Genomic DNA, 20,673 nt, shown 5'->3' with positions numbered 1-20,673 from the left:
TTTTCTTTTTTATAGGAAAAATGTGTTTCTTTTTCATAAATTTGATAATCTTAATTCTACATTTTTTAAATTTAAATATTCTCAAAAAATTGGATGCCTCTTAAAAACTTCCATTATATTAATCATAAGACCATGGTTGAGTACATAAATAAATGGTGTTTGGAAACAAGAGGAAATAGCTGAGATTATAACTATAAATTAAGGTTATAATATATATTTGAATTAATATAATGAAATCAAGTTCCTCTTGCCAGCATCTCTTGAAGCCTCTTGAAAGATTCAAGCTTTTGCATGCGTATTTGTTTCCGGAACCTCTTTATGAACAAGTCTGCCGCCTCATCGATCTCTTCCTCCAGCTTGAACTCCTCTCCTTCTTCCTTGGAGTTCCTCATCATGTCGATAATCGAGCCACCGGCAGCCTGCAGCTTCGCATCGTCGATGTCATAGTCATCCTCTTCGTCGAACAGAGAGTGTGTCAGGTCAGGATACTTGTCATCATCCTCTTCCTCAGCCTTGGCTGCCATCGCCAAGCTCGCACTGGATTGATACTGGCTTGCGTGTGCGGCAGCGGCGTCATAGAGGACAATGGCCATGCTGTGGTTGTCTTGGGTGTCGTGGTCGTCGCGGTCGCCGTGGTGTTGGCCGAGAATGGTGTGGATCTTGTTAGAGAGGGAAGTGACGAGAAGTTTTTTGGTCTTGAGCATGGAGAGCATGAGGAGACGAGGTTTGGTGGGGCTGAATTTGGAGTTGATGGCCATGGACTTGGCCTTAGCTATGGCACCCAAAATGGAAGTGATTTTCTTCAACAGAAGGGACGCCTTGTTCTTCATCTTTGTGAAGAGTTGTGAGTGAGTGTGGCAGGAGAGAATTGCATGAACGCGTAATGCGTATATATGGGGAAATAGGAAAAGCAAAAGCAAAAGCTTTTGTCCGCAGCACATGAGTGATTTGCGCGGTGAAAGAGAGCTTAAACTAAATGCTCATAAATCAAATGAGTTGTAGTTTGGAGTTGCCAACTTTGTCCCAACACAAATACTCTTGGCTATTACAAAAGCTACACTTGTCTACCATAACCTTACTTTTTTTATATGGTTTATTGTACAAAGCCTTCATTCATGCACAAAGAAGTGGGCATGCAATTGCAGGGAGGCCTCTTTTTCTGTTGCCTTTATGTGAAAAGTGTGCGAAATCTACACATGATGGTCGGTGGGAGCCTTAATTACATTGGTTTGTTTGATTTTTCTTCACATCTCAAATAAATAAGTAAATGGGTGAACCATGGATAGTGTTCAGAATCAAATTAGAAAAAGAGAAGAAATAAAGTGGAAGAGAAAAGTGTTTGATTTCTTCCTTAGTTGCTAAGCTTTTGAGCTCAGTGGAAGCATGACAGAAAGATATTTATGCTTCAAGGAAAAGGTTATGAAACAAATATATTTTAGTCCTCAACAAAGGTGTGCGCGTCCCTAATATTAATATACAAGATTCCCTACTTTTATTTTAAACTTGCCTGCTTTTATAAATTAATTAACAAACTACTGCTTTTAAAGTTACACTAACTGGTTGTTGATGCACATCAACACAAATAGAAACAGCTAGTCTTCACTTTGTGGTTGTGAGTCTGGTGCTTGCCACACACTCACATGCATAGTCAAAGAGGAAACAAGTGTATCAATCTAAAAATTTGAGGAATGGGTAGAACTTACCTTCAATGGAGCTGTAATGAGGTATTTATGTGAGGATGACTAAGGTTTCCTCTCTCTTTTCAAAGTGAGGTTGGGTCAAGAATGAATTAAACTTCCATACGAAATCAAACTTTGTTAACACAAAAATGTATTTCGGAACAAAATGTGTCAAACTAGACATTATAGGATATTATACTTCAGATGTCAACTAGACCTTCAACACGATACCGTGATCCATCCAAGCAAATAAAAAAAAAAATTGATCGTAGCTCAACTTTTTTCTTCACTATGTGCTTTCAATTTTGAGTTTACGGGATTCTTGCTTTTATTGGGTACTCGGTGACCTATATAATCAAAATCGAACCAGTTCGGTTAAGTTCAAACTGTCTTCATCAGTTTCAGTCTCAATAACCAATAGATGAAAAAAAGTGATCAATTTATTGTGTTCAATCAAAAATTGAAGTCAATCCTAGATGATCTCAATGACACCGAAAAGAGAGGGAGTTATCCATAGACCTTTCCTTGAAGAAAATTTCAATTTCAATAAAAAACATGACTGAAGATAAACATCTTATAGCTTCCCATAATATATATATAAAGTCAGAGTGGCTATAATAATTCAATTCTATAGTTTATTCTATAAATCTAGAATGATTAGTTTGTGGATTATAAGGAGAATTGCTAAGGAACAACGGTATAGAGGCATCAGTCTATAATGATATTGTCTATGTGTATCCGTTGGGCCTTTCTCCGCTCTTTGCTGATCTCTTCTGCAAGTCGGCGTCATGATGTTGAAATGCAGCATCCAGGGCCTATAAACATGCATCACACACGCATATACTCACTTTTCCATCCACCAACCTTACTCCATGGATAACAAAAGAAAGAAAAGGTGCAAAAACAACAAGTACAAATTTCAGATGAGAACACGCTACGGACCTGATGCATTGGGCGAACTAGAAGTGATACTTGGTGGCGGAAATCTGCCTGCACGGTTTCCTTAATCTCCTATTTTCAATGAAAGTGGTGTCGTAAAACTCTAATGATGCAAATTAATTAATCTATAGACAAGAGAATGGCAAAACCTACAGAAACGAACCTAACTTAAAAAGAGAATTTGAGTCAAACCACCAACAGAAGAATATTTGAAACGTAATATTAAAAGGATAACATTACGTATCTCAAATAGACATAATAAATTATCAGATTTTATTGGGAAGTCATTTCGTAGAAAAGAAAAACAATTTAGTTAAGGAGGAGACATTCAAAGAAGAAAAATACATTCAAGCTCAGACCATCTCGTTTCTGCAAATAATTTGCTAACTACCTACCTTATTTTCAATATTCTTTATATATAACAAGATCTAAAGTTGGAAAAAGATCAATCAAGAGCGAGAAGAAAGAAATTTCACAAAACACTCCATATAAGTAACAACATTAAGCTAGCAGCCACATATTAAAATAGTTTAAGATCGTGGCAAATATATATAGAGAGAGACCATATAACTGAATGTTCTGTTCAAAATATAAAAGATTGGGGGACGTTGGGCAGTCTTGTACCTCTAATTGTCGATAGATTTTTGACATGGCATCCTTTAATCTGCTCACCTGCATGACAGTTAACACACAGCCAACTAAGAGTGCAGGCGATCCATACTAAATATGCAAATATATAGCCAGTATAAATCATTTGATATGAGTTTTACTGTGATAAAATATACATCCTAGATTTTTACAAGCACATCAAATATTTTTCCCTCATGGCAGAGAACAATCTATACCACATCTTAGCAGCAAGTAGCTTTCGGGCATATCAGTCTCCTAAGTGGACCAAGTTCCTTCTCAGATTTAAGTTTCAGCTTTTAAGAGTCCTTTCCTACGCAAAAATCTTCTTTAATTTGTCTGATTTTCCAAGCACGCAAAGGGGGTCCTATCTTGTTTTCTTGTTCATTTGACAATTAAATCTAGTTGGATATTGGTGTTACAACTTGCATCTAATACAAATTTACAGAAGCTTCTTAAGAGAAAGAACCGTGAACGTCAACAACCCTTACAAACAAGTGTTCTTAACATCTAGGCGTGTATGCGGTTTGGCTTGGCTCAGTTTGAGTTCTGAGCAAACGCCAAGCCGCAAAAAATGAGAGAAAAAAAAAAGGAAGAACAAAAAACCAAACTGAACCACCCATGGTGCATCACCGAACCAGTCCGAACCGATTAAGAGACAGGTCATTCAATTCGAGTTTTCCAGTTCGTTGATTAGAGGCAGACATCATGAGAAGGGATGTGTGAATGGGCTCATTTACGTCGTTAGCCCACTAGTATACCGCATGCCAGGTGTCACAATCATGCTTGTCCAAGGCTTGTTGCTTGTGGCTGCATGTCGGATGCCCCGGTAATGCTTGTCTAGGACTTATTGTCCACGGTCACATGTCTGTTCCAAACCCCTTTTACTTGCTTTTATGTTAGATAGACCTTTATTATTATTGTCATGTCAATACTTGAGTGTATGGTCACCAAAATCATGTTTACACTCGCCAGGGCTAAAATGCCCCAAAATGTACTATATGAGGATGTGACTAGTTGTCAATTCTTCCTACCTGGGTTATATGTTATCAAAGGCGTTGTTGTTGCCTACTTAGTTTTAGCTTATAACATTGCTTTCTTTAAAATGTTTTTAACGTATTTTCCTTGCACACGTTTTCTATACATTTCTCTCAAACGTGACCCGAGAGCCGATATTGTTCGCGAAGTACGAATTTTACACGGATGACTTGTTCGTTGGTTTAGAACAAGTGCCACAAAATCATTGTCCCGTTGCCGCAAGAGTGCGATTGTGACACCAGGCCCTACATATGCTCGTGGATGTATAGTAATCACAAAATTTTGGGGCAGATGGGCTTGAACACACATCATGGTACATACAATGTTGTAGTTCAAGCCAAATAAAGCGCTTTAGTTATTTGGTAAGGAATCGATTCTTAATATATATCTATTACCAGCCGACTCGGGCTACAAGCAACCTGATCATGCCAAACTCAAAACCAACTAAATTTGGTCGGATTTTTTTCTATGCAAACTGAAATTGCCATACCGAACCAGTCTGAATCTGAACCGTCTGATTTTTTTTCGGTCGCTTAAGCAGTATTTTTTATTTTACTGGTTTCACAGTTCTTCTTCTTCTTCTTCCTCTCTTCTTTTTTTTTTTTTTTTTTTTTTTTTTTTTTTTGCAACCCTATTAACATCAATATGAGCTTCCATCGCATCCGCCACAATCATCTCTAACGGTAGTGAAAGAGTCTAGACTTCATCTGTCCAGTGGGGTTTGCAATCTTATATACCCCTCACGATGGGACAAGAAAACTGATAATTTCTCACGGCGTCCCACATCCCAAGTTTCAAATTCTAATGGAACACTAACCATTTCAGTATCAAAAGCTAAGTCTCACTCCTGGCAAGGATTTTGATATCCCATTTCTATAGCTTGCAAAATATTCTCCCGACACCAAGGGGCTCAAACATGAGGCTTTTCCAGATCTACAATTAAGGGAACACAAAGATATGGGGTGGGCCAAAGCTCAATACTATAGCTGAGATTAATTGCCAACTCTTCCAACTTAGAGTTTGGACAATTGATGCCCAAAAGCTAACTTTGACTGGAAGGTAGTATTGAAGTCAGGAACCTCCTAAAAGATCTGTAAAATGTTAAAAAAGATTGAGCACTTTCTCCAAGGAGGAGGATAATTGGAGTGTGTTATCAACAAATTGAATTAGTATAAACAGCACTACTTTCATTTGGAAACCCCCAATTAGGTTCCTCCTTCAAGGCCCCTTACGTGAAGAGTCTAACAAGATAAATCAACTACGAACAACAAACATGAAGAGAGAGAAGAGGTCACCTTGCCTTGTGCCACTAGAAAAAATTCTAGAATTATACTTCTAGGTTTAATCATTCTTCAAGGCCTAGACTCTAGAAGCATGAATTATACCCTCCAAATCTATCAATGAACCGGGGCCTTCATTGTGCCCAATCCAGCAATACACTAGCACATTTTCTTATTAGAGCACCACACATCATTTATTCAATTCAGGTTGAAGCTTTAAGAGAAGACTTCCGCAAACAATGTGAATCTTAAATTCAATATCATGAACTTTTAGCACAAGAGCGAGTAGTAACTAGTCAAAACAAAATTGATTCATGATCATTTGAAGTAGATGAAAATGTCAAGAATTACCGAATTAGAAATAATTGCTCAATATTAAAATTAATGGATAAACATACTGTCAAATGACGGAATGTCCAATTAATGCAATAGGAACTTACTTTGGTATAAAGATATGATGTGGTAATTGGATAGGACGACCAAAAGTGCCTCAGTAATTCTTGAATAGAGATCCAATGCTGGAAACAATAAGCTGTGCTTAAAATGATAACTCACTAAAAAATGAAGTCCGAAGAAACAAGTGACTCGAGAACACAAATGTAAGGAAGAAAACCAATTTCAAACTCTAATATATTATTATTATTATGGACAGTAAATGTTCGTGAAAGAGTAAAATAGGGAACTTTCCAGAAACTAGCCATTAAAAATATCTTCAAATATTAAGGCAAGAGTAGCACCAACTCACGTGTAGAAGTTCTTCCTTCGTAGGATTTGGTAAACTCTCCAGAATACTCTCCTGAGGGTTTTTCCCTAGTTGATATTTGGTACTAGAAATATTTTGAGTTAATCCATTATAAACCTACAAAAACAAAATTAGATGTTTGGTAGCAAGAGAAGAGTTGTCAATCCAGATAGCAGAAATGCATGATTTTGGTAAAAGAACACTGTACGTGCTTTTACCATAAGCGCAACTTCAGGTTTAATTATGGGATGATTCAATCCAGAAGATTTGATCTCAGATATGGATTCCCTCAGAGAGCAATATGCTTCTGTAGTGCTCAAACTGCATTTAGTTTGTTGCATTCCAGCTCGTGTATCATCCAATGTTTTAATGGCATTTGCTTGTTGGGCATCAAAATAATCTCGAGGATCCTATTATGGAAGCATAGCATCATACGTTATTCTGCTAAAATGATTGTAGATCTTAACATCTTTCACCAATAAAAATCCAACCTTGATACAAAGAGGAGCAAAAGGATAGCTATGAGGTGCTTGAAGATCCTCAATCGCTGTCATCCTAGCAATCCTATCAAGTCCTATCTGCTTCTCATTTCCTTCTGCCGCTGTGAAATCAATTACAAGTAGTTAATTTCTCAATGCATTATAGAATTAAGGCTACGGGACAAGCTCAGGGTGCAAATGGTGGCAGAAAACGAATTGGAAAAAGAAATTTCTATCAGCCATACTAACCATGTCTGGACCGCACAAGTGCTTCCGCTACTGTCCTTGGATCTTCCAAGTCTACATCTGCTCTCAAGTTTGTAGAGCAACAATTCAGAAAACAAAATAATCAATTAGGATGAAAAAATTTACAACGAACTTTCTAGTAGTCTAGAATAAAGCAATTTCCTTATCAAAATTGACTTAGCAACCCAATAAGTCACATGAAACAGATTATGTTCCACACCTCCCTAATCTCCTTTTTCCTGATTTCAGAAATCTTATAAACTTCTACTCTACAACATGCTAAATGAGCCACTTAAGTAAGCAAGCACAAAGAGTTAAACAGTTAAACTTTGTTTCTACCTTCCCCCAAATCGCAAAATATTTTGAGAAAGCGAGTAAAATCACCTATCAAAATTTGTAAGCACAAAACCCTACTATAATTAAACTAATTTTAAGAGAAATTTTTTCATTGATGAAATTAAAAAAATACACACACTAAACCGAAAGGAACAATCTGAAACATAAATTGAATCACACATTCTAAACCAAAACTCTAGAAAGCTGACATGCTTAAGCAGATAAGTTCAAATATATTTATCTTTTATATATATTCTTATCACTCCTCGCATGTAGGCTCATATATTAATTTGATTTACAATACCCAATATTTGACCTCTTAATATCAACTGGAGAGGAAAAAACATTATTGGGGTTTAAACACAAGACCTACACTAGAACAATGTTAAATCACCATTAACTCAAGAGTTTAAAATGATAGGTGCCTTAAGGTATATTTGTAAGAAAGTAAGCTAAAAGCAGGAATTTCGTCTCTAAGAAAATAAAGTTTTATATAAGTCGGACAAAATGGATTAGGGTATATTTGATCTTTATATATATTCAACAAGGAGTATCTACAAAGTTGTAAAGACTTTTAGCTGATAACTACAATGGAAGAATATATTCTCTGCAAGTTGGAAACTAACCTATAGTTCTTCCTTCAAGAACAACTGCACCTTGACGATTAAGGTCTTGTGACAGAGTCCTTCTACATTGTTCGTTATTTGATTCAGTTATTTCCTTGCCACCATCTCGAAAGATTCCATGATCCTAGGTTTAAGAAAAACTTGCATCAGCCAATTACATAAGCAAGCTACCAATTTAAATTTAAAAAGTAACATACTGGAAGGTGTGTGTAATCGTCTCCTAAATCAGCTTCCAAATCCAATGTAGGATCAACACGCCGAATCTAAAATAACATGCACGAAGTAAATAGAATTTAATATGTAATGAAAAGAGTGATCATAAAAATACCACCCAAAGTATATTGGGGGGGGGGGGGGGGGGGGGGGATTGACATTTTTCAAGAAACCACCTTTTTCCGAGTTTCAGCTGCCAATATTTCATCGTCCTTCAGAAAAAGGGCAAGTTCTTCATCTTCAGCAGCTTCTGCTGCAGCCGCGATAGAATTTTTTGTACTATGAAGGTATTCTGCTCTAAAATATTTTGTCCAAAAGTCTTTCTCCGACATCTGTTTTTATGAGGAAAACAATAATCTATGTTTGATTAACTAAATTACCTCCATCACATACAAGGTTCAAAGAAACAAGAAGGAAGTGGAAAAATTAGTTCCTATTTACAATATCAGTACTACCTTATTGGGAACATGATTAAGGAATGCCTGGTGAACAGCTGGTTTCAGAGCAAAAATCTGAATGAGATAAACAAGAAATACAATATTAAAAAGAATGTTAAAAAAATGATGGCACTTAGTATAATTCTCCACACAGAGTGACGCAACACAGACCAAAATGTACAAAGTTGGAACCAATATCAACTAATACATAAAATAAAAAAAAAACAAAAAAAAAAAAAAACTAAACGCTTCTTGGATAAGAGATGACAAACCAAATTATTAAGCACGCATGAAAATAAAATGAAATGAAGTGTGAGCCTTAGTGAGCTGATGCACACAATATACAAAAAAAAAAAAAAAAAAAAAAAAAAATCTTTATAGAAAAGGTATAATAAAGTGAAGCTTAGAGAGTTGAGGCATACAATATACAAAAAATAATAATAATAATAATAATAATAATAATAATAATAATAATAAAAAAAAGATAAATCAAAGTAATATAGTGAAGCTTTTTTTATATCTAGGAGACAATGAAGAAAGCCCGAGAAGAAACAACCTAAGGGCAGGGGTAGAAAGAACCCCCTCCCAAAGAGGCTACTTACAAAAAAAATCTTCCAAGAAAGTGAGGAAATGTATGGAGAAAAAGGGGGCAAATGAGAGAAAAGGGCCAACAAAGAGAGATAGAAAGATGTAAAAAGAGAGTGCGGAAGTTTTGGAGTGACAGAGAGTCAAAGAGCGAGGTAGAGGTAATAAAAAGAGGGAGCAAGAAAGAGAGGCCGAGCACGAGGAAGAGGTACTAGAGTGGGAGACAGAAAGAGTGAGGAGAGGTAAAGGAGTGAAGAAACAAAAGAGAGAGGTGTCCTGGAGAGAACCTTAGCCAAAGGTTGAAGGTCTTTTGCCAAAATTTCCAGTTAAAAAAAAATAAAAAAAACAATAAATTGTGGTCGGCATCATGCCTAAAAAAAAAGTTCTAGGTGCTGCAACCAGACTATAAAGAGAGTGGGTTGCACCCCACCTAAGAAGCAAGCAAGAGTGATGGCAACATGTAAATAGTCCATCAAGCTTAATATGGGATCAAGTCAAGTGCAAAATGCAACTAAAGAGAATGATGAATCACAAGCCCAAATTTGAGTAAAATATTGAACTAAGACAATAAAAGAGAATAATATTGAGGGTGAACTGATGAGAACATTAATATGTTAACTAGGAAAGAATGTCACAGACCAAAGTCAAACATGGATCGAAATTTTTGTACAAGTGTAGGTGTTACAAGGCTTGTTTCGAAATTTGCTGGAAAAGCAAAAGACACCGGGAATATCTCTCCTCAATTATACAGCCTAACCTAGCCAAGCCCTCTTCACTAATAAGCTCCACACCAAAGCAATGATGCACCAGATCCAACCCAAACAATCGAGAGTTGTAGATATCTCGCTATCACATTTCATCCCTCACTCTCATGGCTCTAGAACCATCTATTATAAATATTTTTATTTTGACTAAAGCCAAATTTTGAAACTGATGCGCTTTGGAGAAGGATGAAGCAAAATTTGGCTCCCTTCATTTTGATCAGCAGAAAGTGACCTCACAACACAAAGCATCCACAAACAGTCCTTGGAACTACATTCTTAACCACAGTGGCCTTATTTCACACAGTCACACACAAAATAGGAGATGACAAGACAACTTTCTGGAATGACCAATGAATTAGTGACAAGCCTCTCAGTTGCCATTCTGGTCTAAACACTTACGTTAGGTTGCAAAAAAGAAACCCTTGGGCATATCTCTCACCAAATTGGAGCAGTCTTTGCAAGGAAACAGGGGAGACACAAAGTCACATCTTTATCCATTGCTCATTCCCGAGAAAATTATGGGCTGATGTCTTGGTATCTTTCCGGTGGAGTATTGCGCCTCCTGCAAAATCTCATGAATGGCTTCATTTGCTGCTGATTGATCATCCCTCCAAGTCTACGAAGAGAACTTTGTGGTCCTTCATTGTGATGGTTGTCTTAGGGAAGATACAGAATGAAAGGAACTCGAGGATTTTCCAAAGCAGAGAAAGCTCCTCGATGGAAATCTTAGAAGCCACTCTTTTTTATGCTTTGTATTAGTGTAAACACAGGACTCCTTTTAACAGCTTGAATTCTCCCTCAACAAATTGGATAATTCTTTTGTTATGCCTTTGGATGGGTCTTACCTGTTGTGTCATTTGAAATCAATGAAATTGTTGCTTATCCAAAATAATTTTTTATTTTTTATAAGAGACAATTTCATTGATGATTGAAATTTACAAAAGGGATGTATAATCTATGGTGTTTACAAAAGACCTTCCCAATTTGCAATGAGGGAAGTATAACTATAGGAAGTAAAAATATTAGACAGTTTACACCAAGATATAGCTGGGTAAACAACATTGTTGAAAAGTTTTGTGTAGGTCTGTGTGTTTTTTCTGCAGATATTCTCTAATTTCTTTCTTTTCACAGATTCCAAAAGAAGGTCATGATGAGGTTTTTCCATAATAGGACTTTCGCATTCTTGAAAGGGTGGTACATTAAGGTCATATACAAAAATTCTGAGCGTATGTGCATTGCATAAACAAGTGGCTTTGTGATTCATTTTCTTTCTTACATAATGGACACCAATTTGGAGAAAGAGTGATGTAAGGCGTTCTTTTTTGGAGATTTTTACTTGTGCTAATGGCTTTATGCGCTGAACTTCACCTTTTTAGGCTGATGCCCTTTCCAAACTATCTTTGCTAGCGTGAGATTTATTGCTTCTACTTTTTCCCTCATGTCCATCATCAAGGATTTTGTAGAAAAGACCCCGTCAACGCTGGGGGCCAAGTCAGCGAGTCTGCTTTGTTTGACAATATCACAGGGGCAGGGGCAAGGTCAAGGCTTAATTCGGCCCATTCCGTTGCTTCATTATCCTTTAAATTCTTCATTATCCTTTAAATTCCTAAATTCCTACCAAGCTTCAGTAACACAAACTACAACTTAAATATTCTCATAGTATTGACACAAACTACAACTTACTTGATTCAGTAACAGGCCTATTTGACTAATATAATTAAATTTCAAACCTATTTGAGTTACCTGCCCAACTCCAGACCTATTTGACTAATATAATTAAATTTCAAACCTATTTGAGTTACCTGCCCAACTCCATATCAAAAGTTCCCCTAAAATCCAGTAAAGTAGGAACGTGTATGGGTATGTTCAATTTTTCGTGCATATCTTTCCTATACACATTAACTTCCTCTAAAAATCTTGGAAGATGTCCTTGTACCATGGATAAGCCAACTTCTCCAATCTTGGTTTCAAATCATGTGTCCAACTCACCAACCGCCTTCTAATGAGCTCGAAATTTTCCTTCTACGCATAATACATGCACACTAACACTATGCTAGTCCTACACACAGTACCCATGTTACCACCTTCCACATGTCATGTGCATGCTTGACCTGCTCATGCAGATTATCATGCCCACACATCTATTCACCACATTCGATGCCCAACATTTTTCTTGAGCCTCAATACCTTACCATAACGAGATAATAGCAACACTTATTATGAAATCAGATATAGTAGTGGTGTTCCACGATTTTAAACCAGAGTGAGGCACAAATGAGACCTATGTCTGTCTGATACCAAAGAAGCATAATGCGACTAAAGGCTTGGATCATATTCCAAGAAATTGCCAGTTACTATTTGGAAGTGTTGTTGGGCTTCTTCTAGGACAAAGGAAAGGTCCTTTTGCAGACTTGTATTTTTGCTGTGTATATTTGTAGGGTTTGGAGAATCCTACATTGAGGTGTGGGATATTGTGAGATTTAACCCCTCGTTTCTGGATTTGGTGTCTCCAACTTTTTTTTTTTTTTTGAAGTTATCAGTTAGGTTTTATTCTCCTGAATTAGAGTCTAACTTGGTTTTAGTACTCCTTTGTGCGGGAAAATTATTTTAGAGGAAAAGAAAAACCCCTAGAAGATACATAATGTACAAATTCAATTGAATAACAAAAGAACGAAGAAAAAAACCCTCTTTTCAAATAAATTTCTTTGTTAATAGCTTGAATTATATCTAAAGGATTATACTAAAATTGGAGAGTGAAAGAAGGAACAAAGAATCAATCATGCCTGATATTTGATCTCCGGTGTCAAATTAAATGTGACCTTGTTTGTCTGAAAGCAGAAAAAAGATAACAATGTTAAGTTCCAATGCAATTAAACCAAGCTGGGGGAAGGATTTGACAGATAAATATTAATGATTAACAAACTAGGTTTGATAGGGTAGGAAAAAGGTAATGATGCTGTACCCGACCATCAGACATTGGTTTGGTGTCCAAAACCATTGAACTCTTGAAACCAACCAACTGTTTTGACTTTGTGGAGTAGTCTCGTTCCAGTAATTTCTATATCAATCAGTTTAGATAATGTCACATTTTCTTCAGAATATATTTTTGTGAGCAGGATCACATTAAATATACAATCAAAATTCTAAAAAGAACGTCAACTTCAAATGCAGAATAAATAAAGGGAAAGAAGGCCCTCCTCACCTTCCTTGCTGCCCAAAACTCAGATTCGGTCAACACACCACCAATAACAAATTGTTTATGAAGTTTCTGCAGTTCACTGCAGAATAAATGATGTACATGCCTTACCTAACCACAAAATAATAAAGGTAACAAATACTTCTTGTTACAATGATATGGGTCATCAGTCTACCTATCCTCTTGCAAACATCTCATTCGAAGTTCCATTTCTGATTTACTGAGTTGTTCATGTGGAAATGTGGCTACAAGCTTCTCAGAGGGAGCTTGCGGAGCCTCTCCTGACTTTGCTAGAGCACTTCCTGGAGAAGGCACCAGATGCCAAACCATCAGGCTAGAAAATCCAACAAATACAGGAAAAAGAAATAAGAACAATGGCAGATAAAGAACAGAGAAATATTGCAAAAACTATTTGATTTTTTTTTATATAATTGAAATTTTATTGAAAAAAAAATTAAAGAATACAAGGGCATCCAAAAAAGGAGGTCCAACTAAAGAAATAGGCTCCAATCAAGTAAAATAAGACCTAACGAATAATTACAAAAAGCTTTCGCCACCAAGAGTAACACAGAACCTAACATGGGGTCAAACATCACTACGTAACCTCTCAACCCCTCTTTAAAGGCTCTATTATTCCTCTCAACCCACAAAACAGCACAAACTCCCACTTGCCACAAAAAAAAAAACTCCCCTTCTCTTAAAAGAGATCGAAAGTGTTAAACCTTACGTGGATGACTTGCCAAACACATAATTGAATCTTTTTTGGAATTCTCACCTTCCACATACACACAAAAAAATAGACCCAGGTCAAAGAGGGGATTCAAAAAACAATGAAAGAACGAGCTACAAGAAAACCCCAGTGGGATTAGGACTCCAAAGACAAAAATCTCTTCTCCCAAGTCTAATGATAGCCTCCCATATCAAAGATAAGAATCAGGGCATCTGTCATTTTCCTATCAAAGAACGAAAACCAAGCAAAAAAGAGAGAGAGCTTCTAGAGGAATCAGGAACTGTAACCACCGAATAATTTTTTTTTTCTTTTTTCTTTTCTTTTTTTTCCCTTTTTTGTTAGGAAACAGAAAATTTTCATTGATATGGTGAAATAAATAATTTAGTCTTATCGTGAGGTAATTACAAGAAATTATTCCATTGCATAACGAGAGCAGATAAGCTGTAATTACAAAAAGGTTGTTGAAACTTTCTCCAACATAAAGCTAAGAAAGTGATAGATCGAAAAAAAGTTGAAAACTCATTCTACTTATCATTGAAGATATGACCGTTTCGCTCAAACCATAAGCTCCAAAAGAAAGCTCTCATGAAGTTCAGCCAAAGAGTCCTTTTCTCATCTTTGAAGGGATGACCCATCAAACACTCAATAGAAGATAAACGATATCACCTGGGCTAACCAAATTCCAGAGGAAAGTAGAGAGAATAAGGCTCCAAAAATCATTGGCGTGATTACAGCAGCTGAAGATATGTTGTGACTCAAGATTCTGCATACATAAGGGCAGCATGATGGAGAGATCCAAAGCCAAGATTCTTCTAAAGAACATCTTGTGTGTTGATACTCGGAAAACTGAACTCCCATATGAAGAATTTTATCTTATTGGATAGAAACCATCAACTTTTCACAGACTGGTCAATAATCACCTAGTAAGGGAATTAGCTATGAAGGGTCTATCTTCTTTGAATGACCAGCACCATTTATCATTACGACCAGTAAGCGAAAAAGACTCTAATAATGATGACAGTGAGGCCCATCTCACAGTCTCTGATTCCAGAAGGTTGCGCCTAAGAAGAGGTTTTAGACATTTTCATTGGGCATCCAGAGAGTCTTCTTTTCTGAGATATAAAGTAGAAAGACAAGTGATGTAACTGATTCAATTTTTCATGGAGGATAAGTTATATAATTGGGTAATAAAGAGCAGAGGGGACTATCCCCCACCCATTTGTCCTCCCAAGTATAAATATTTCTCTCATCACTCACACAAGACCAAGTAAGAAAAAAAAAAGGAGATCAAAGGAATATCTTTCCAAGGATTTCTATAGGTGCTTTTGACCTCATCCGACCACCACTTGAATGGATGTAGATAGTATTTACTTGTTATAATCCTTTGTTGAAAGGTATTAGACTCAAGGGGGAACCGCCGATCCATTTAGCCAACAAGGCTTTGTTATGAACTATCCCTAAAATTCCCAACTCTAGCCCCCCAAATTCACCAGCCTTCCCATTGTTTCCAAAGTCACCAGATGCACACCATTCCCTCCAAAAATTTCTCATAAGCTTCTTAAAGGCTTTACTAACCGCGCAAGGGGCTCTAAAAAGGAAAAAGAAGTACATAGAAATTTCACTCAAAATCAAGCAAACGAGTGTCGATCTTGCAAGGAAAAGAAAAATAAAAACTTATTTTCCAGGTACCAAGTCTTGCACCCCTTTTCAATAACAAGCTCCCAAAAGGAAGAGTTCTGGGATTATGCCCAAGAGGGAGGCCTAAATAGGATGAGGGGAAAGACCCCACCTCACAAGCTCACAGCCTAGCTATCCACCTGTTCGGATCAAAGACCAAACCTAAAATTTGGCACTTTACACAATTGATTTTAAGCCCCAACAAGATTTCAATGAAAGCTAAGATGTGGTTCGAGATGAGGAAAGACTCCTACTTGTCGAATGAGAAGAAGATAGTATCATCAACGAATTGAAGATGAGACGAAGGGACTCTATCTTTCCCAACTTAAGCCCTCAATATACTGCCATCTAACCTTCTCGAGACAATCATGGCAATAGTCTTCACTATAAGAGGAAAAGAAAGGGAGAAAGACGATTTCCCTGTATAAGGCCCCTTGTAGCTTGGATCCTCCCCTGAGTCTGTCATTAGTGAGGATAGAATACTTAACCATTCTAATGCAACTCCAAACTCACAACCCCCAATTGTACCCAGAACCTTTCTTTTCTATGATCTTATCCAGGAAGTTCCAACTTCCATTCCACATGGTCATGGCTTTCTCAAAATCAATCTTAAGATGACTCCCTCTTGACCCTGATAATTCTCAGTCGCCACATTAATATTGAGGAGTTTTCATTCCCTCCATCAAAAATCGTAGAGGGAAGGACCTTTTTTAACATGTTGGCCAAAACCTTAGCATTGAAGAATAGTATAAGTTATATGTGTTCCTCAAATCGAATTTAGATAGTAGAAATTCCTATGAAGAGATTCAAAAATCCTCCTTTACTCTCTCAAATCCAGGCTGATGGAGCAAAAACACGCTATGATTCCCGGTCTAGACTTCTCATTTATTTAACTTCACAACACTCCTACTTCCTTACCTTCCTCACTAACTTATGACTAGGTAATGTACTTGAGGTGCCCTTCTAAAGCGAACTATAATCACATTCACCCTTTTGCTTCCCTATGTCCTAATTGTCTTTCATGAATAGTTAAACTGAACAAGGGGCTTATCAAATCCATTGGAAACTTTCACAACTATTCACCATTTTTCAGATCAATTAACTGTTCTCACATAATTGCAAGCATCGAGAAAGGTAGAAAATTTCATTACAGCTTAATAAACAAGAATTGCTTATAATTATGAATACTGGCTTACCCACAAACTCCCGGCAAACATGAAGATCAGAGAAGTTTTTAAACTCAAAAATGTAACTTCCACCCTGAACATTTGTAGCAAATCATTAATTGCCATCTCATAAGATAAATTAAAGACACTCACAATATGCAATGCTGAGATGATTTTTGAAACCGATATCTGAAGGGCCTTGATAAAATCAATTAAAAAATTCATCAATTACAAAGTACTTTCAAATAAAACTACTGAAAGAATAAGTCATCGAATTTAAAGATAAACTTGAGGGTGAGAATTATGAAATGGACTTCTTAAAACATACAGAAATTTGTATAAAAATTTGCCATTAACCAATCATTATATTTGATGTTCTATTCTAAGATCAAATTTACAATGATTTACTCATGGAATATTTCCAGCGCTCTAACTTATGGTGTCTTTTAGCCAACCATTTTAAGTATTCAAAACCTGGTCCTTCGTGAGATTAAGCCATGGTGGTTTATTTGATCCTTCCTTGGTGTTTTTATGGCCTGAAAAATATGGAAAGATTAGATACGACAAGATTACATACAAACATAAGGATGCACAGAAAAGAGGTTAAGGATGATAAACTTAAACATTAGTCGGAGTTTTAATGATGGAGAGTGTAAAGGGTAAAGAGTAAAGACTAATTTGTGATAGTGCTGACAATGCATAAGGCTACTGGAAAAAGATGTTCTTTACACAGCACAAAATTGTGAAACATCCAGGCAGTTCGATTCTATTTGAGAAAGGTGCTTAACATGAAAAGAAGAGATCTTTCCCCAATCAAACAACCTTGACAAGAAAAGATAAATACCAACATGACCACAAATATGGAAACAAAAATATATTGACCTGGCATGAATATAGTAGGTACCTTTAATAAATCTGAAGTCCACGTCAAGCTTAGAAGCTGAAGTGGGGTCACTGGGTCTAAATACAAATTTGCGCTCTGTCTGCAGAAAACGAGAACAGTAAAAAAAAATCAATTGAACAACTTATGTGGGTTAGTCAAACCTTAAATGGTTGAACCATTTACAGATGCAAATCAAAATATTTCTGAGCAAACACAAACCAAAAAGATGCTCTGCATTATCAGAATCATTATAAAAAAAAAAAAAAGCGTTTTGTAAAGAAAATAATAATAGGAATTAAAAGCAGTGATACGGCATCCACATGAACAACCAAGTTTGCGAGAGAAATAGAATGTTGGGGTGCTAGTTCACCAATTCGGTATTTAAACAATTTGGAAATAGAATACTTGTTGGATATTAGTGGTCTCTCCTTCTGTTATTGACAAAAATATCCTGAAAAATTATCCTACTTTTTTCAAGCCAAAGTCCCCAAAGAAGGGCGTTAAAGATATTGTTCCAAAGAATTTGTTTCTTTCCTCTGATAGGATTCTTGCACAAGGTCTGAAGAAGAGTATCTTTGATTGTTCTTGGAAAGAACTATTGAGTACTATTGAGTTCCAAAGATGTTAAGATAGTGTGCCACCATTTTAACACAAAATCTATTAGGAGAACAAGTGGTTTAGAGTTTCAATCTCTCTTTTGCTTAGGAAACAGCCAGGGAATAGTATGATAGTTGAATAGTATTTCAGCACTCTATCATTTGCATCTATCCCCTTCCTGCAAAGAGTCCAAATGAAGTCGAACTTTTATTTCAAATATCAATAAAATTGTCTAGTATATAAAAAATGAAGTTGAACTTCTTTTCTTCTAAAATGATTTGTCTGGAGAGGAATTTAGAATTTTCAGAGGGTTTAAGAGGTATTGGGAAGAGGTATAGGATATTATTACATTTAGCTCTTTTTTGGGGCCTCGGTTTCTCAAGAATTTTATAATTATCAGTTTGGTCTTATTCTTTTAGAATGAAGTCTATTCCCGATAGATAGAAGTTGGTTCCCTTCTGTGGGCTAGTTTTCTTGTACGCCATTTTCTTTGCATGTGTTTTAATTATTCTAAATGAAGGCTCCATTGTTCATCAAAAGAAATAAAATAAATAAATAAAATGAGGTTAACAAAGGCAAGAGTTTTTTATTGCTACCAAGAGGAAGAAAATGTATTTACTAACACATTTGCGCTCCAGAAATCAATAATATAAGATGTTTCACAAACAAAAGTTAGAAAACTGAACCTGCATACTCTGAACACATCAGTTATGTATCACAATCACTTGCACAATTCAAAGAGATGAAGATTGACAATGTCTTCCAAACTCCAGAGTTCAACAAATACATGAATATATCCACTTTTTAAGAAAATAGTTAAATCAGAAGTATTTAATTGACTGAAAGAAAAGAAGAACGGAGATAAAGAGGTTAGACAGACAATCAGAGACAGGAATAATGAACTTTAGACCAGTACCATTTCCAAAACGCCCGGCGTGCCAGGATCCTTAACTGATGTCTTGTACTTGGCACTCTTCTGGACATACTTGGTTCCCATCTTCCACTTAGAGACGATTAGTGTTGAAAGTATTGATATGAAAATCGATCCAACGGAATCGTTGCAAAATATTATTCGGATCCAAGAAATTGGCAGAAACCAATAATCTGATGGCATTACAAACACCATAAACAATCACCACCAAATAAAAGAGATAGAGAGAGAGAGAGAGATCGGACATGCAAAACAAAACTAGCTACAAAATCTCCAGAACTTCAAAGACTTCCCTGTATTCAAAACTTAAACCATCATAGATATATGCATGTAAAAAGCAAGGGCAGATAAAAAAAAATGTGGACAAAATAGATATCAACAGTTTGCGACTTAAGATAAGCAAGAAATTCAGCATGCTCCATTGTTTCAGAAACAGTAAAAAAAAATGGCAAATACAAAAATACCAAACGGCAACGAAGAAGAAAATAGGAAGAGGTCTTCCGAAACTCACAGCCATTAGCCTTTCGACAAGGAATAAATCCCGAAGCTGGAGTGCACAACAATATCGAGTGATAATAAACCAATTTTTTCGAGCGTATTTGCACTCGACCGGGATTCCGCAATCCAATAAAGCAGCGACGTGGGAAGTAGAGAATGGATTAGACCCAAATTGCCGGGAAAAGTTGGGGAAGGAGTGGAAGCAGAACTAGAACTGAAACAAAATTTATCAGGGTTCCTTGTTTCCCCCTTTACAGATTAAAACGAAGAAAAAGCTGATGGGTAAGAGTACTATTGAATCAAAAGGGTGAGTAGTGGTTCGCAGGTTGTAGACCTGGTTCTTCTTCATGTAGGAGGAAGCCAAACCACTTTTTTCTTTCACCCTTTTTAGTTTTTGTATAATAAAATCAATTTCATTTTTAAGTTTCAATTTCTTCAAACATCTGTTGTAATTTTAACCTAAAATTTAACCTATGTTGACAATGATACAACGATATCACTTTTTTTTTTTTTTTTTTGTTTCTAGTTGTTTTTAGTTTCAATTACAAATTATTTATTTAGAAATAGAGAGACAAATTATTTAGAAATAGAGAGACAAATTTTGAAGAGTATGCTACTTTATTTTATGATAGATGCAAAATTAAAGTCCTTCGTATGAATTATCGACAACAAGATCATATTACGGTGAATACTGATACTTTGGCAGAGCCGGGTTTCTTCTCGCCATCTTCATGGCATTCGAGGATTTCCCACTCGTCGAGGTGAGAAACGTTGTTTCACAATAATGTTGATACAGGTGATTATTGGTATGATGAAACATTCTTTCACGACAATATACAACAAAACAAAAGAAAGCACTTCTCAAATTTACAAGCCTGTTTTTTTTTTTTTTTTTTTTTTTTTTTTTTTTTTTTTTTTTTTTTTTTTTTGTTCCCTATGTATTAAGATACGAAAAGAAAGAAAAGAAAGAAAAGAAGAAGAAAAGAAAGAAAAGAAGAAGAAAA

At 36.1% G+C, this 20,673-nt stretch overlaps 2 protein-coding genes across 3 annotated transcripts; both read right to left on the bottom strand.

Annotated features, from left to right (window-relative positions):
• Positions 1–100: 100 nt before the first annotated feature.
• On the bottom strand, positions 101–1,067 carry LOC111800308 (transcription elongation factor). The gene has a single exon (XM_023683936.2). The coding sequence runs from the start codon at positions 939–941 to the stop codon at positions 237–239; it is 705 nt and encodes a 234-aa protein (XP_023539704.2). The 5' UTR covers positions 942–1,067; the 3' UTR covers positions 101–236.
• A 1,172-nt stretch (positions 1,068–2,239) lies between these two features.
• LOC111800307 (general transcription and DNA repair factor IIH subunit TFB1-1) lies at positions 2,240–20,066 on the bottom strand. 2 transcript variants are annotated; one of them, XM_023683934.2, is made up of 21 exons: positions 19,683–20,066; positions 19,157–19,344; positions 17,665–17,743; positions 17,235–17,296; positions 16,791–16,854; positions 13,363–13,489; positions 13,194–13,269; positions 12,954–13,049; positions 12,775–12,819; positions 8,661–8,717; positions 8,382–8,537; positions 8,190–8,255; positions 7,993–8,116; positions 7,034–7,090; positions 6,797–6,906; positions 6,524–6,715; positions 6,309–6,422; positions 6,004–6,081; positions 3,243–3,290; positions 2,622–2,690; positions 2,240–2,494 (listed from the first exon to the last, which is right to left on the bottom strand). In XM_023683934.2, the coding sequence occupies exons 2-21, from the start codon at positions 19,235–19,237 to the stop codon at positions 2,408–2,410; spliced, it is 1,788 nt and encodes a 595-aa protein (XP_023539702.1). In that variant the 5' UTR covers positions 19,238–19,344; positions 19,683–20,066; the 3' UTR covers positions 2,240–2,407. The 2 variants fall into 2 exon arrangements, with proteins under 2 accessions (XP_023539702.1, XP_023539703.1); XM_023683935.2 differs by lacking the exons at positions 19,157–19,344; positions 19,683–20,066 and adding an exon at positions 18,927–18,987.
• Between the last annotated feature and the right edge of the window lie 607 nt (positions 20,067–20,673).

The sequence above is a fragment of the Cucurbita pepo genome, chromosome 8 (genome assembly GCF_057944985.1).
Source record: "Cucurbita pepo subsp. pepo isolate OVF chromosome 8, ASM5794498v1, whole genome shotgun sequence".
NCBI classification, from domain to species: Eukaryota; Viridiplantae; Streptophyta; class Magnoliopsida; order Cucurbitales; family Cucurbitaceae; genus Cucurbita; species Cucurbita pepo.
This window is presented reverse-complemented; position numbering and strand designations above follow the sequence as displayed.